The sequence below is a fragment of the Coloeus monedula genome (genome assembly GCF_965178545.1).
Source record: "Coloeus monedula genome assembly, chromosome: 9".
Lineage (NCBI taxonomy): Eukaryota > Metazoa > Chordata > Aves > Passeriformes > Corvidae > Coloeus > Coloeus monedula.
The window spans coordinates 23,768,385-23,784,314 of NC_138789.1; the positions used below are offsets into that span (position 1 = coordinate 23,768,385).

The following is a 15,930-nucleotide window of genomic DNA, read 5'->3' on the forward strand; positions in this document are numbered from 1 at the left end:
GCTCCCGCTGGAGCGCCGCGCCGGCCTTGGCCTTCCAGCCGGGGTCCGGGGCCGTGAATCCCGGCAGAGCCGCCGCCGCCGCCGCCGCCGCCGCCGCCAGCCCCGCGCCCACGTGCCCGCCCCGCCCCGCCCGGGACCCGGAAGCACTTTCCCTCCGCGGGGACAGCGCGGCGGCGGTGGTGCCACAGTCACAGCCCCGGTCACAGCCCCGGCTTCGGCCCCGCTGCTCCCCTTCCGCCCCTCGGCCGCCCCACGGCCGCCGCCCCGTCGCCGCTGTCCTGCTGCTGCAACGCCGCCGCCTCCTTCTCCTGATGAAGCCCGTCGTCGTCTTCGTCCTCGGCGGGCCCGGGGCGGGCAAGGGGACGCAGTGCGCTCGCATCGTGGAGGTGAGGTGGAGGGGATGCGGGACTGCGCGGCCTGGCGACCCCCCGGCCGCGGGGGGCCCTGGGAGTTGTAGGATCCCTCTGTGGAGCCCCTGGCCCTCTTTGGGGTGGTTGCTTGGGGGTCGTGTCCCTCTCTGCTCGGTGGCGGGACCCTCATCTGCCTTTCGGTCTGGTCTCTTGTCGAGCCTCCATCCATTTCTCTTCCCTTCGAGGCGATAAATAATAATAACTGACCCACATCTCCCCCTTAGTGGGTGAAGTGGTGGGGCAGCCCCTCCGTTCCCTTCCAGGCCCTGTCAGGCCGCCTGGCCTTTTCCCTCCTGCCTTTTCCCTCAGTCCCGCGGGATCACACCCCACCCGGTGGGTCTGCCTGCGCTGGCATCCACGCTGGGGACACCACTGGCGTTTTTGCATCCACTGGGGGGACAGCCACTTGGGGTCTGGAGGCTGCCCCAGTTTTGGCTGGGAGCACCGATTGCCCTCTGTGCCTTGGCGGAGGGGCAGGACAGCGGCCCTGGAGAAGTTCCCGGCCGCCCGGGCGGTGCTGCCTTGTCAGGCCAGTCCTGCAGCCCATCCCGAGTGGGTGGCTCCGTACACGTCTGCATGGCCACGTAGGTGGCTAGGGGCTGCCACCCGGATGCTGAGGCAGCCGGGGCTGTGGCCTCGGAGAGGACGTGAGGTGTCTTACAGCGATTGGGAATACGTGCACTTCAAATGGATCAAGGTCCATGTCTTCTGAGGCCTGTCCCATAAATGTTACAGCTGGTACAGCAGACATTGCAGGGTGCTGGCTTTTTGACCCAGTGCCATTTCAATAAGTTGTGGAAGTAACACGTTAAAAATAGGACAAATTTTTTTTTTTTCTGTGACACAATATGGTAGAGGTCAAAGGATATCCTGATCCCATAGATGGTTCATCTTATTCTTTCTTTTTAAAAAGCTTAAGACTGACAGTATAAGTTGACTAAACTTTCAGTTATATTATCAAATTTTCAGTTTTCCGAATACGTTTTTTCCGGCCTTTTGAGACAACAAATATCTAAGAAAGAACGGTGGATGATACATGGTGTCCTTTTAAACACCAAAAACCGCAGGGGTAATTACACTGTATCCAGGTGGATAATTACGGAAATAGTTAGAGCTGAATGCTTCCAAACATGTGTGTATGCTGGATTTGAAACAGCTCTTTTATCTTTTTTTTTTTCCCCTTTTTTTTTACTGAGCAGTTGTATGTACTTTTCTTACTAAAAGCTATATAGGATCAAAGCTTATCCATACCCTCACCAAAAGAAATGTTTAAGAACTGTGGTGATGCCCATGTTCCTGAAACTATTGGTGGGAAAGAACCTCAAAACTCCTGGAACAGGCACATTGTGTGTGTCCTCTGTTCTGGTGGTGCCCTGGGAGTACTGTTACAGTTTATCCACGCTGCTGTTACATCCCAGACCTCTGTGTTGTATAACTAAGTTAAGTGAATTTGGTCCAGACTTAAAAATGCCGTTATGACTTTAGTTCTGAAGGATTTAAACCACAAAGTACAGACTTGCATTCAAACCAGCATATTCATTAAATTAAATTGTGGGATGGAAGGTTCATTGTGCTCATAAAGCCTTTTTGGTAAGGTCAAATTCAGCCCTTGGCATGTAGCAAACAAATGAGCTTAAACTATAGGGGGACCTTGTAGGCTGTCATTAATGGCTTTCACTAAACCATTAGGGTAGCCTCAGGGCTGAAGTACCTTGTGTGGCTGCTGGCCTGTGTTTAGGAGGATAAATGCCTGTGGCTGGATAGGCTGATACAATTGGATAAAGACCACTTTATTAGCAGGAGTTCAAATGAGCCATTGCTACTCAAATTGTATTTCCAGCTAGAAAGGAAAAAAGAAAAACCTTGCTTGTGCTGTATTTATTTTCTTCTCTAAGCCTGGAAAAGGAAATCCAAATTCAAATAAATGCAAATTTGCTTTAATTCTGTTAATCCTGTTCATCACATGGAAAGAAGTTTATTGAAGTCAGTGGGCAGACAGTAGAAAGCACTCAGACCTGTTGAATGCAAAGGACAACCTTCGTGCTGGCTCAGACACCTCCATGAGAGTCACTGGCTAAACTGGGAGGCGCAAAGGGTCTGAGGTAGTTTAAGAAACAGTTGGACTGATGCAAGTGTGCTGGAAAACTTTAGAAAAAGGGTACATGAACAGAGAAGTGTGGGTGAAACACAGCAGAGGTACTGGAGAGCAGCAGCTTTTCTAAGCACAAATCCTCAACCTGGCCCCTGGCAGCCCCCAGAGAGCCCTGCTGCAGGCGAGTGAGCAGCCTGTGTGCAGTCAACGCTGCCTTTAGGTTGGAAATCTATTTTTATTTGTACTTTAAACCCTGTTGGCTGTTTGCCACAGAGGAAAGGGGGCTGTAGCTGAGTAATAATAAACCTCATTCATCCTTGTTGTAAATGGACTGCATAGTATTAGTTTACATTTGGAATGAATCTGACCCAGTATCTTGCTGTAGAGCTGAAGGTTGTGCTGAACAAAAAGTCAGTATGAGCTATAAATACGTCTTGTTTGCTGTTCATACTGGAGATTTGGGACAGAGCACATCACAAGTGGAAGAAGTCTCATTTGGCTGAGGTGAGATCTTGTATGATTTTAGCATCAAACCATTTTTATTAAAAACCAAGGGTGTCTGTGTTTTGTAGAGTAAAGGGGATATTATGTACTTACTACCTGGGAACGATTTCTCAAAGAAGTGTTGTAATTTCTTTTGCTGACTGTGCTTTACGTTCCCAGAAAAGGGAGATGGGTATCCCATGTTGTAGGTGAAACAGGTGTTTGTTAAGTACTAGCCTAAGTCATAACTGCTCAATATGTGTGTGCTGGAGTCCCTGAATGTGGAGAAGGCATGTATTCGTGCCAAATTTGGACACAAACTGAGAAATTATTTGAAGGAAGAAGACCTAATAACAAGTGGAAATGGATATTGACACAATGTAAGAAAGGGAGCAGTGGGTAAGTGATTAGGATTCTTTATCTCCACAGATAAGGTTGGATGAAACAGCTGAACCAGGCTGGTTTTCTCCGATACAGAGGGAAGACTCAACTCCTGTATGTTCCACAGACACACAGAATTGTCAGAGAAATGCAAATGCTGCAGAACTGCTGCTGTTCTGGAGCAGTTCCTCCTATTTAGAGAGGGATGAAGTAGAATTCCCTCTTAAGTTCTTATCCTCTCCCTTCCAGCTTTGCAGATTAACTCCTGAAACCTTCCACAGCTTTGTTAGGTGGAGCTTGCCATCATCTGGGGCTGTTGCGTAGCTGTCATGTGAGGCAGAATATTTGAGCTAGAGTTGAATGATGTCATTTGAATGCAGGTTCTTGCAATAACCTTCATGCTTTCCACAGTGTATCTTCTGTGACTGTGAGATAATGAAATGTGCTTTATTGCTGACTTCTGAACTTTGCTTATAAAATCATTACAGTAAAGTCAAGGGAAAAAAATGCATTCAGCAAATCTGCACAAAATATGCTTTCTTATGCTTAAATTTTAAATCCTTATAACCTCTGCCTGGGATGCAAAGCTCTTTGGTTGGTGGGAAGAATAATAACTAAATCACTTGTCTTTATTCCAAACAAGATTTGAGATGTACTTTTTTGTCTGTTTGTTTTGGCAAGGTGATCTGTAGAGATTTGGGGTATGCAACACATCGCTCTCAGTGTACCTAAAATACAATTCACCTCTGCCACAGCCCTATCCTGTATGTTTGTGGTTAAATCTAAAATTAATTCCAGAAGGTGGGATGCTGAGCCTTTTCGTTTTTGTAGGAGCATAAGTTAATATCCAAATGGAAAAAGCTGTTAAGTTGCTTTGGGATATATGATAAGGAGATTTCCTAGGGTGAAGGAAACAGTGCAAAGAATAATTCTTTGTATCAGAAATGCCTCTCTGAAAGTAGCAGAGGATTTAGGTTTTGCTGTCATGAGTTAATTGTCTTCTAGAAGTCTGCTGAGAGACGGTGTTAACTTCCCTGAAATAAAAACGGGGTTTGAATTGTTTGCTTTAAACTCACCTTCCGAAATCGCTTTAATGAGTGTCAAGTATTAGTATTCTACTTAGCCTTAAGTTCTCATAGTTGATTTTTAGAATATGAATTTTTATTTCTGAACTTTGCAGCTTTTTTTTTTTTAAAGCATGGTGAGTGTTTTAATCTACCCCCTGAAGATTTAGCCCTGAACATCTCCGTTTTGCAGAACACTGGGCATTAAATTTTAGACTTTCCTGAACATACTGGGGGTGCCTTGTATTGAGTCAGTGCTCCTGAAGCACTGGGGTGCTCTGTTTGCCCCTTTCTCCCTTGGAGGCACTGTCAGTGTTGTGTGTTTTGGTTTGTTAATGTGGGGTTTTTGTTTGTTTTTCTTTCCCAGAGACAAGAACACATTTCAAACTAAGAAAATTTCTTCCATTTTTTAAAATTGGAATAAGCAGACAAGGTTTATTACTGTATTATAGTCTGTACCCCAAAGATTTAATTCCATGTGCTAATAGGTCAGACAAAAACTTTCTAGGTTAAAAAAACCCCAAATGCTGCAGGCTTTACACAGTTCTATTTTTTATTTTAACTAGTTCTTGAATGGTGTATGTAGCAAGTTTTGGTTGTTTATTAAGGTTGCCCAAGAGATGACAGGTCAGAACTGGGGCAATAAAAGTTTGTATTTTATTTGTTTAAATCTTAAGCCCTGTGACTTTCATTTTCAAACAATGATAAGCCAAGATAGGAGTCAAGGTCAAAGCAGTAATTTGTGTTTCTCTTGCTTCTTGGCTTCTGCTCCCTTAAGGAAGTCTCAAGCTGTGTGTTTAGTGGGGAGATGTGTTGCAAGACCACACAGGGCTGAATCAGAAATAAACCCCGTGCCCTTCGGAAGGGGCTGTGGAAGGAGTCCCAGCGGCAGCTGCCGCACACCACCGATCCTTCCTGACACCACCGATCCTTCCTGACACCACCGATCCTTCCTGACTGCCCGAGATTGCTGGAGCAGACTCCGCCTGGTTCCAGCGTGGCACAGATGTGACTCATGGATTTCCAGTTCTGTTCATCTGTTTATTGTATTTACGGAAAACAAAGCGTGTTCTGTCTGCAGAGGGAAAGTTGCAAATCCCGGCTGACAGAAGGAAGCTGGAAGGGCTGGAGGGCAGGGGAGGGAAGGGCATCCCGGGGAGGCTGCAGTCTCGGGTTGGAATTTGGAGATGTGGAGCACACAGCTTGTGTGTCCCAGTTTGTCCTGCTGCGTGGGGGCTGACTGACCAGGCAGAGAGAGACAAACAGCAAGTGGTGTTCTGATCTGCTCTATCCACTGCTGCTGTGATGGGATTGATGGACTTTGATCTTGCCTTTCCATTTCACTGGGATTTCTTTTTTTTTTAATGATTTTTATGTTTTAATTTTTTTAAAGCAGAAGAGGAGGATGTCTACAGTGGTGCTGAAGACAGCACTTTTTCATTCACAATTGGTTTTTGTAAATTATATTTGGAGACCCGTAATTCAGAAATATAGTTTTAAAGATAATGAGAACTGGTGTAATAGAGTAGAGCTGGCACTACTCTTGACAGTTTTAATCAAGGTGTTCAGGGCACAAAAATTTCTTTTATTTTAGGTGAGAGAAACCCTCAGCAAGTGTCCTGAATTGGAACAAATCATTGCAGCATGAAGGGCTTGCACTACTTGTGTAATAATGAGAACTTGTGTAATTGTAACTTAGATCTTTTCATAGATCCCACCAGCCTGACAGCATAGCAGAAAACATTATCCCTGAAATACATGTTAGAATAGTTAATTCTGTATTTTCTTTTTCCTTCTCTGTAATATCAGAATCCCTCCAGATTTTAGGTGCTTGGCATCCAAGTATTTGGAAATATTTTTTTTGACCTAATTTTTTTTCAAGTCATCCTTTCAATCTGACATGTGTCTAGTAAGAGCTGGGGAAACTTCTTTTTCGTTGTTTGGCAGCCACAATCCTGCTCCCTTTTTGACTGCAGAGGAGAAGGATTAGGCAGGAGGGGCAACGAGTCCCATTCTGGGGATTGCATCAAGATGTGCTTGGCACTGCTGGAAAGTCCTGCTGGCACAAGGCAGACCTTGTCAAGACGCGAGAGCGTTTTGACCCTGTTTTGTGCAGTTACATCACAGTTTCTGCTGCGAGCCCTTGGCACTGCGATGATTTGCTCCTGTTCAGGACGCTTGCTGAGGGTTTCTCTCACCTAAAACGAAAGAAAACTTTTTGTCCTGAATGCCTGGATTAAAACTGGCAAGGGTAGCGTGAGCACCACATCTCTGAAGCCTTCTGTGTGTGGAGCAGCAGCCAAGCCGTTCTCCCCCCTTGTTTGCATTGTTTAAACCGATGTGTTTTCTTTGGCTCTTGCCTCAGTACAGTTAACAAATAGATGTTTTGCCCCTGAAGGAGAGGTTTGTTTTTCTTATTGCCTGGTTAAGCCATTCTGAGAGTTAGTCTTGAATATAATTTATTATTATCTCAAACAAGTCTGTTTGTACAACAGCACTTTAAAACACTTCTGTCTTTTACTTTCCAGTTCAGCCGTTAAAAACTACTTTAGTTTGCTGTTGCAAAAGATGGAGAATTCCAACAATTGTCTGACTCAATTTCATTTTTATGCATGAAAAGGGAAATGCCAAGGAAAATTAAATGGTTTGGTAATCCTCTAAAACCTAAGGGATTATATTTTCCTCCTGTTTTCTCCTTTGTAGAAACCTGATGTTAAAAAAATCATCATTCTATAACTTTAGCAAGAAGAACTATGTGTTAATTTAGCATTCAGCAGAGGAATGTTTCTTGCTTATAAGGAATGATTTATTCTGGTTTATGGCTTCTGTAGGTTATAAATATATAGATTAGCAATTAGTTTGGCATATCCAAATGCAATGTACATTAAGCAAGAGTACAGTGAGCTTACAGAGGATGTCTGTGGAGCTTTTCCTTCACAGTTACTTACAGCAAAATCTTACTTCTGTTTTTTGCCAACTGTGTACAGTTTTGGAGATTTAGGTAATTATATCCCTTCTTAAATTATGACTATGGCAGAACTAACTTTCCATGCTTTTGTGGGTGAAATTGGAAAGCAACTGAAATGTTTTAAAGTCACTTAGTGGGTTGTGTAATATTTCTGTTGTACTTAGTTTGGTAGCCAAGTTTTTAAATCCTAAGTTCACAGCCTCACCAAGTGTGTAGTCACATTATTATGCCTCTCAGACACCTTGTTTAAAATTTGCTTTGGATGTGGCTGCAGCCAAACTGATAACCCTGAAGTTTTTTGCTGTTGCTTTTGTTTTGTGTAAAAACTTTCAGGTGAGAATGTATATGTGTGCTCTGTTTTGGATGTATAGCTAGCTTAGGCACTCACCAAGGAGATGTCTTTATTGCCTGTTTTTATGGACTATATTTGGTTGAGGAGAATAGTGCACTTCGTTACTTTTCTTGCAGTGTTAAATGAGCTGAGAAAATTACTAGTTTGTGCTGTGAAATTTCCCCTGTAACAATGCATTTCTCTTAGGAATGTATGCTTGCACTAGGATCTATTTACAATGATAAATGCCTGAGAAATTCAAGTGTAATAAATACTTTCCCTCAGTATTTTTTATTAGTGACTATTTTAGCTGCAGTTTGAGGTGAAAGAGCAATGGTGTGTGCCGTTTTCCTGCACACTGCTATCAAGATTGATAGATCTGAACCTGATCTCTCTGCTCTCTCTATTTACTCTTGGTGGTGTGACAGAGGGTGGCACCAGTGTAGTTATTTACCTTCATGTGCCACGTCATCCTTAGGAGAAGTCACTGGTTTTCCCCAAGGGCTGCTCTCCGGGTTTGTCATGGTCATCCCAGGGAAGAAGGTAGCAGGGGCAGGAGGACTGTGCAGCTGCCGTGTTATAGGTGATTTCACCAAGGTAGGAGAGGAAGTTGATGCCAGAACCACATGAACATAGGGATTTCTGACTTACCCTGTGCTTGGGACATTCCTCCAGCTCCAAAGGACCTGCAATCACTTTATATGTTTTCTTTAAGTGGGTAGTCAAACAAAAGTCTTGTCTTGTTTCCAAACATAACAAAATTGCCTTTGAAAACTGTACACAAATACCTGACCAAAGCCCTGTTGAGCATTTTACCCAAGGATGTCCAGTTCTGGTCCCCTCACTTCAAAAAGACATTGAGGTGCTGGGGTGTGTCCAGAGAACGGTAATGGAGCTGGGGAAGGGTCTGGAGAGTGAGTCCTCTGAGCAGCAGCTGAGGGAACTGGGGGTGTTTAGCCTGAAGAAAAGGAGGCTTGGGGGAAACCTCATGCAGAGCTCCCTGAAAGGAGTTTTACTAAGATAAGAGTCAGCCTCTTCTCCCTGGCAGCCAGGAACAGGACAAGAGGAAATGGCCTGAAGCTGTACCAGGGGAGGTTTAGGTTGAACATCTGGAAGAATTTCATCACTGAAATGGTTGTCAGACACTGGAACAGGCTGCCCAGGGAGGTGGTGGAGTCACCATTCATGGAAGGATTCAAGAAACAACTGCACGTGGCACTTAAAGCTTTGGTTTCATTGTCACAATGATGCTTGGCCAAAGGCTGGACTCAGTGATCTTGGAGGTCTTTTCCATCTTTCATGACTCTCTGATTCTTCCTGTGTATGCTCTGTGCAGAGTGTGCTTGAGATTGCACACTGAAGATGGAACAGATCTGTCACTAGCAAGATGCAATTCCCTGGGTTTTTCTGTTGCAATGCAAGGATGAGTAGGGCTGACACTGTTGGCTGATGTCAGGTTTGCACAAGTGCTCTGACTGAAGGGAGCCTGTGTTTGTTTTGCCATTGCAGAAATACGGCTACACGCACCTTTCTGCCGGTGACCTCCTCCGGGATGAGCGGAAAAGGCCGGGCTCCCAGTATGGAGAACTCATTGAGAACTACATTAAGGAGGGGGAAATCGTGCCGGTTGAAATAACAATCAGCTTGCTGAAGAGGGTAAGGAAAGGGCCATTTCCTTGCAGGGTCACTCTTGCAGACTAAGCAGCAAAGCAGTGGCTGTGTTCTGGCAGAGCTGCCTTTCCTCCAGTGTGAGCGGTGTGAATGGGCAGACACGGAGAGGCTTCTCTCAGCAATCACTTGTGTTTCCTTCTGACTGCTGGAGTGCTGAGGGCCTCTCCTACCTGGGGATCTGTGAAAATGGATTATTTTTCTTTTTCTTTATTTTTTAGTAGCTCTAGAAAAATCAATGAAACTGTATTTCTTATTTTCCTGCACTAGCTTTTGAACCTCTTGGTCCACTCAGTCATATTTGATTGGAGGTTAGAGGCCTTAAAGGCACTAAGATTTGTAAGTTTAATCACAAAATAGATAGTCAGTTGAAGGAGAAGAGCACCTACTGATGTTCTTGTGGAAGGAAAAGCTCCAGCCTTTATCCTTATTGGATGTCCATGAAAACAATGGGAGTATCTCTTTTCAGTCAAAAAAAGGCTGCTGTTCGTGGCACTAAATGTATCTGGAGCTTTTCCCTTAGAATTAACTCTAGATCAGGAATGTTTTGATGCCTTATTGTGTAAAGACACTTCCCAGTATCTTGTAGAGAATCAGATTTAAAGCTGTGATTGTGTTATGAGATTTTGAGCTTTGTGAAATAATGAATTCAGTTTGAATAATAGCTGTGTTGGTGCAACAGTGAATTAACCAGCATGCATTGATAATGAAACAAAAGCACATTTTGTAAATCTGCAATAACCCTAAAATAAATGCTTCTCAATTTACCATGTCAGCATTTTGGGGGTAAATTAATAAGTAGATAAATCAGTGTATGGGCAGGAGATTGTGAACTGAATTATCTTTTATCAGGCTATGGATCAAACAATGGCTGCCAATTCCCAGAAGAACAAGTTTTTGATTGATGGGTTTCCCAGGAATGAAGATAATCTTCAAGGCTGGAATAAGACTATGGATGGAAAGGCGGATGTTTCCTTTGTTCTCTTTTTTGATTGTGACAATGAGGTAATGAAGTGTGTAATTCTGTAACTTCCTTTCTTGCATTATTGTGAGAATCATTCAAGAAGAACAATTAAACTCTGTCAGGGAGAATGGGCTAATGTAAGAATTGAAGGAAAACTTGGCCTGTGAGTTTGAAGGATTTTTTGGCAACTTGTTTTAGCAGATGAAAAGCTGCATGTTTATTGAAATAGACAGCTAATGACACTTGGTATAATCGTATGTGAATAAATTATATTGAGGAAGTACTCCAGGCAATTGCATTCCTAAAGGAGATTTATCAAAACTTTAAATACATTTTACAAAATTATTTGGTTACTTTTCAGGAAATATTACTCTGTTTACTCTTAATAATTGGTTGTTTAGTCCAAAATGAACTTGGTACAGTGTCTGCTTTAATTCTGAAGTGCAGGAGCAATCTTTAGTTTCATAGTTATGAGCTGTGCTATAGGATAGTCAGTAATCAATATTTTATTCAGCAAGTCATTAGATTACAAGGGCATTTTGACAGTGATCCATTACATTCCTTTAACAAGTGCCATGATGTGCTGTCTTTTTAATATGTCAGTGCCCTTGAGCATGAAAACTGATATGAATATCCCAGCACCTTAAGCTGACATTTTTCCTTTTACCCCTTCCCCCAACTTCCTGAGATTTTGTTACTTTTCTTTTTTACTTATTTGCAATTATTTTGTAATCCTAAAGAGCATGTGAGGGATTATTATTTTTCTGTTAAAAACCTGAATAAGACTTAATTAATTTTTTCACTTGGTGGGGCTTTTATTTTGGCATTCTGATTTTTGTACTAGATCTACAAATAGACAATGCCTAAATAATCCTTACCATGATTGCACTATGTAGGAAAAAAATATTTTTAACCATTGTACCTCTTGCATGAGTAGGATAAATGTATTCATGGAGTGTACATGGGTCAGCTTTGCTTATTTAACGAGAGGTTTAAAAAAGTCTATTGGGACACTTCTAGCTATGGTTAGTTCTTCATTTTTTATTTAGATTTTTGAAGTCTTCATTATAGCAATATCAAGTAAGAACATTTTAACTGATAATAACTTAGTATTGTCAGTGTGCCTGACAAAATTCTTGAGAGAGCATTCAGTGACTTTCCTTTAGTGCAGACATATATTAATAGTCCCATTTCACATGCTGCTTTTCAGAAAGCCTGAGCACATCCTTGAAAATCAGGTAATTTTCTTTTTTAAATGTCTCAGGTCAGAGATCCAGTCAAACCACAGAGCTTGATGTTGCTTTTACTTCCTCTGACCCCAATCCCATTTTAATAAACTGAAGTGTAAACCACCATCCTTCTTCTCTGGAAGAACCTAACTTCTCTTGTGAGTTCTCCTTACATCCACCACATCTGGACTGTATTTTGTGTACCAGGCCAATTCAGATTTTCAGGATTTTTGGTTGTTTCTGCTCTTAGGATGATGGCAGCTTGTGTTCCTGGCTGTAGTCATCCTTTTGATGTTTTTTTGTAGATATGTATTGGCCGCTGTCTTGAAAGAGGCAAGAGCAGTGGTAGGAGTGATGATAATCGGGAGAGCCTGGAAAAGAGGTACTGTCTTCAAAACTTTTCAGTCCCCTTCTCTTTATATTTCACTATGTAATGTGGATTTTTTCTCCCTCTGCTTTCTCTTAGAATTCATACATATCTGCAGTCTACTAGGCCTATCATAGATTTGTATGAGAGAATGGGAAAAGTCAGAAAAGTGGATGCCTCCAAATCTGTTGATGAAGTAAGTATATAAGCCAAAAAAACATGGGGATGACAGTGGCAGGGTACAGACTTTTGGCATTCTCCTGAGATGTGTGTGTGTGTGGTTAGCCTGCTACTTAAGCACTGATGTTAGTACTGAGGGAGGTTGTGGAACTCTTGATTTGACTCTTGAAGGACCGAGTAAGATGTGAATATATTACTGTATCCCGCAGCTGTAGGGAGGAGAGGAGAGGTCCAACAGGCAGGAATTGTGCAGCAAGATTGATTTCTTTAATAATTTTACAAACTCTTTAATAGACTTTTTTCTTCATAGTCTAATTGGACAAAGGATCAGCCACCCCCTGGGTGGATTGGCTAGAAATCCTAAACATCCATTGTCAAAATATTTTCCTACTGTACCATACACTTAGTTCTACAAGGTCGCAGGTGTTCATAGTTTACAGAACTTCTGCTGATCTCTTTGTGAGAGAAAAAAGTATCCCACAGGCTTAGAAAGAAGCAAGAAAATTCTTGCTAGCAGCAATATTGTATCCACATGAATAACTTGAGGAAATTGATTAATTCTGCTTGAGTGTGAGCTGGACTTAACACATTTCCAGTGTTTCTGTGTTTAACAGGGTCTTGCCTTTTATATTTTCATGACTCTTCTGAAGTAGTGTTGCTCTTCTATCTGCTTTCCAAAATTGATGCCAATTTCACTGTTAAAGAATTACTGTGAATGTTCTAAAAAACCCCTATATATTTTTAAAAATACTTTTAAGTACTGTCTATGTTGGTTTAACTTGAAGTAACTGTTTGATGAACGCTTCATAAAATTCTTCTTTATCTTTTTAGGTTTTTGAAAAAGTTGTACAAATTTTCGACAAAGAAGGCTAATTCCCAGCTTGAAATGTCACTTAAACTTGTGCTTGAATCTTGCTTGAATAGCTGCTACTGCAGTCCACTCTTTGTAATTATTTTAAAAGATTTTTTTTATTTTTTTTCACATATCTAAAGATGATTGGAAAAGCAGTTGATTAGAAATGGATCTGTTTTTTAAATAGGAAATAATTTCTTGTGGCTATAGTATACAAGTTTCAGGGTTCTCCATTAGTGCAAGTTCAGTTACTCACATGGCAGAATCACAGTTAATACATCTTTCTGAAGAAACTGTTTATTCTGTCACAGTTCTGTGCCTGTCATGGGCAGTCCTTCTTCTCCCTTATTGCCATACACCTACTTTTTTTTTTAAGGATCAACTGAACAGCAGCATTAAGCAATGAAGGACCCATGTACCCTTGTTTGTTTTTTAGATGCTTGGACCAAGTTTAGCAAGTTGTTTTTTGGTTTTTTTCCAAAGTATATTTTCATCCAAAATTCCCTTATATCCCCAAACCTGAATTCTCTAGGTTAAGCTAGGTTAAGCTAGTTAGTATGAGAATCTGTTTTAGCAGTTCTCAAAAAACTATTAAATATGCTTTTCAGGAATAGACATACAAAGTACTTCATGAAAAGTGGTGCTTCCTTATGACTCTGGATGTAAACTGTCTTGCAAGTTCTTGGATGACATGGCCCTGGATTTTTCCTTGTTTTCATCTGCAAAAGATTAAGAAAGTCAGTTTAGTATTTCAATACTCATTTATCTTAAATGATAGTTATGTTCTTAACTACAGCATGGTCTTCACAAGATGGCAAAGCTCTTAAATAGTGTACAGTAAACAAAATCTTCTAACAGTTCTGTCTTTTGTAACAAGTGGAAGGGTTTTTCCTTATTATTATTGAAATACTGTCTTACCAAATGCTTTAAGGTTTGTTACCTGGGAAAATATTTTTATGGTTAAACTAGTGGATTTGTTTCCCTAAAAAAGTGTAATTTTAGTAGCTGTTTGTTTGAGAAGCTTGTAAGTTATTGCACTTTTGTTATGATATGGTCAGCTGAGGGGAAGATAACTGCAGGAAAAAGTTTCATTCCCTGAAACAGAGTCCTGCTTCACCATGTTCTCTTGAATTAGACAAGTGCAGTCAGCAGCAAAAGCTGGAGTGAGCAGGGAGCTGGTTGAAACAACCTGATTTGCACAGATGTACAATTTTGTCTTTTGTTTAAGCTTTTCTGTCCCCTGTATAGTATGCATAGGTCTGGGGGCGGGGCCCAACCATGCATTCCTTGCATGCCCTAAGCTTCTACTGAAGGCCTGAAGATGAGAGTTTTATCTGATTTTAGTGATAGAGTGGTTGTTCCCACATTAACTGACGCTATAATTGGTTTGTGACATGCTAATTACACAGAATTGCAGTTTGGAAATCTTGATGCTCAGCTTTTCTTTAGTCATGACTTTCTCTGCTTAGGAAAAAGTTTAAATTAAGCTTAGCTTTTAATTAGAATCAGATGTGTTGGTCCTCATCCTACAGTCAGATTTGTATTTTCAGGAGTTCTCATCTTGCTGAGGTTATTGAGGCTGCTGGACTGGGGAAGAGATGAGTACAGAAACAAGGGTAAACTGCAGTAGCTTTTCCAGTCTGGTAGGAGTTCAGGCAATGGACTGGCCACAAATAGCTGTTTACTACTGCAGCATATATGGACCATGACTGCTTCTGTGAGTGTGGGAGGCCAATGCTCTCACTTTATGAATTTCTCCTTAAAAAAAAAAAAAAAGAAAAAAAAAGAAAACTTGGAATTTAATTCTTACTGTATAAGTATGCTGACATGGATAGGATCCAGCAAAACTGCATCTTTTAATATGAAGGTTAGAATCAGGGTTTTTCAAAAAAATACTTCAAACTGGATTCTTTAATTCAGAGAGATTTAATTCACTCTTGTTTCTAAGTTATTGGTTTTTACAAGTTCTGTTCAGAATAGAGTATCCATTTTCTCTCATCATATACTTTTCTGTGTATTTAAGTGCTGGAGCAAAAAAAAAAACCTCTGGAGCAAGTTTTAGAAAAACACCCAACAATGTTTTGGCAATATTGAATTTGGAGTGGATTGTAATGTGTCTGTGCAAGGACTAGATTTTTTGTCATTTTATTTATTGAAGATGCCATTAAATGTGTTACCACTTCTTTCAAGATGGACTTATGATTGAAATAAAGATTAAAGGCAATATGCCAATGTGTTGTGTCCATTTAGCAGCAAAACTGTATAAAGAATTTGAGGAGATCCAATAAACTTTGTTCTGTGGCTTAATGAGTGCCTGGATTACAGTTTTCTGTCACAAGTGATATTTTTCATATATATCCATCTATATAAAGTGAGTATTTATTAGAGTTAGATACTTCATGTGGCCACATGCACAGGTATGTGTGTGAAAGTGCAGTTTTCACCATCAAAAGTAAAGTCCTGAAGATCCTTTTAGGCACAGGATAAGATCAGGCCATTGCCTGTGGAATTGTTACTTTTTTTTGGTTATACAGTTTGTGAAATGACTCTATTCATATAGTAAAGTGATAATTCATTTGACACGTGTGAAAGGAAAGGACTTGGAATGGTCTAGGAAACACAAACCTATTGTTCACCTGCTGTTGGAGACACTTTTTGTCTGGATTTCTCATGATTCCCTGCTCAATCAGCAGCTGATCTCCTGACTGCCGTTCTGCTGGCTCTGCAGCACATGCCTGCGTGCTGTACTCCAGGCTGTTCTTAAAGGAAATTGGCACAACATAATATTCTCTATAAAAGAAACTGAGAGGCTGCCAGGCTCATTTTGAAATAACCCATTTTATGTAAAGGTTTGTTACAAAAGAGGTTATTTTGTCACATGTAGCTTCCTATTAAACAATGTGTTGAACTTAGAATCATAGAATCATTTGGGTTGGAAAA

At 41.2% G+C, this 15,930-nt stretch overlaps 1 protein-coding gene across 1 annotated transcript; it reads left to right on the forward strand.

Annotated features, from left to right (window-relative positions):
• The first annotated feature begins 170 nt into the window (after positions 1 to 170).
• CMPK1 (cytidine/uridine monophosphate kinase 1) lies at positions 171 to 15,279 on the forward strand. The gene is made up of 6 exons (XM_082286825.1): positions 171 to 386; positions 9,239 to 9,385; positions 10,250 to 10,402; positions 11,896 to 11,972; positions 12,057 to 12,153; positions 12,969 to 15,279. Exons 1-6 carry the CDS (start codon positions 312 to 314, stop codon positions 13,008 to 13,010), a joined length of 591 nt encoding a protein of 196 aa, XP_082142951.1. The 5' UTR covers positions 171 to 311; the 3' UTR covers positions 13,011 to 15,279.
• The last annotated feature ends 651 nt before the right edge of the window (positions 15,280 to 15,930 follow it).

Coding starts and splice junctions, on each gene's coding strand:
- CMPK1 (XM_082286825.1), top strand. CDS start 312: ATGAAGCCCGTCGTCGTCTTCGTCCTCGGCGGGCCCGGGGCGGGCAAG. Junction 9,386..10,249: donor CAATCAGCTTGCTGAAGAGG/GTAAGGAAAGGG, acceptor ATCTTTTATCAG/GCTATGGATCAAACAATGGC. Junction 10,403..11,895: donor TTTTTGATTGTGACAATGAG/GTAATGAAGTGT, acceptor GTTTTTTTGTAG/ATATGTATTGGCCGCTGTCT.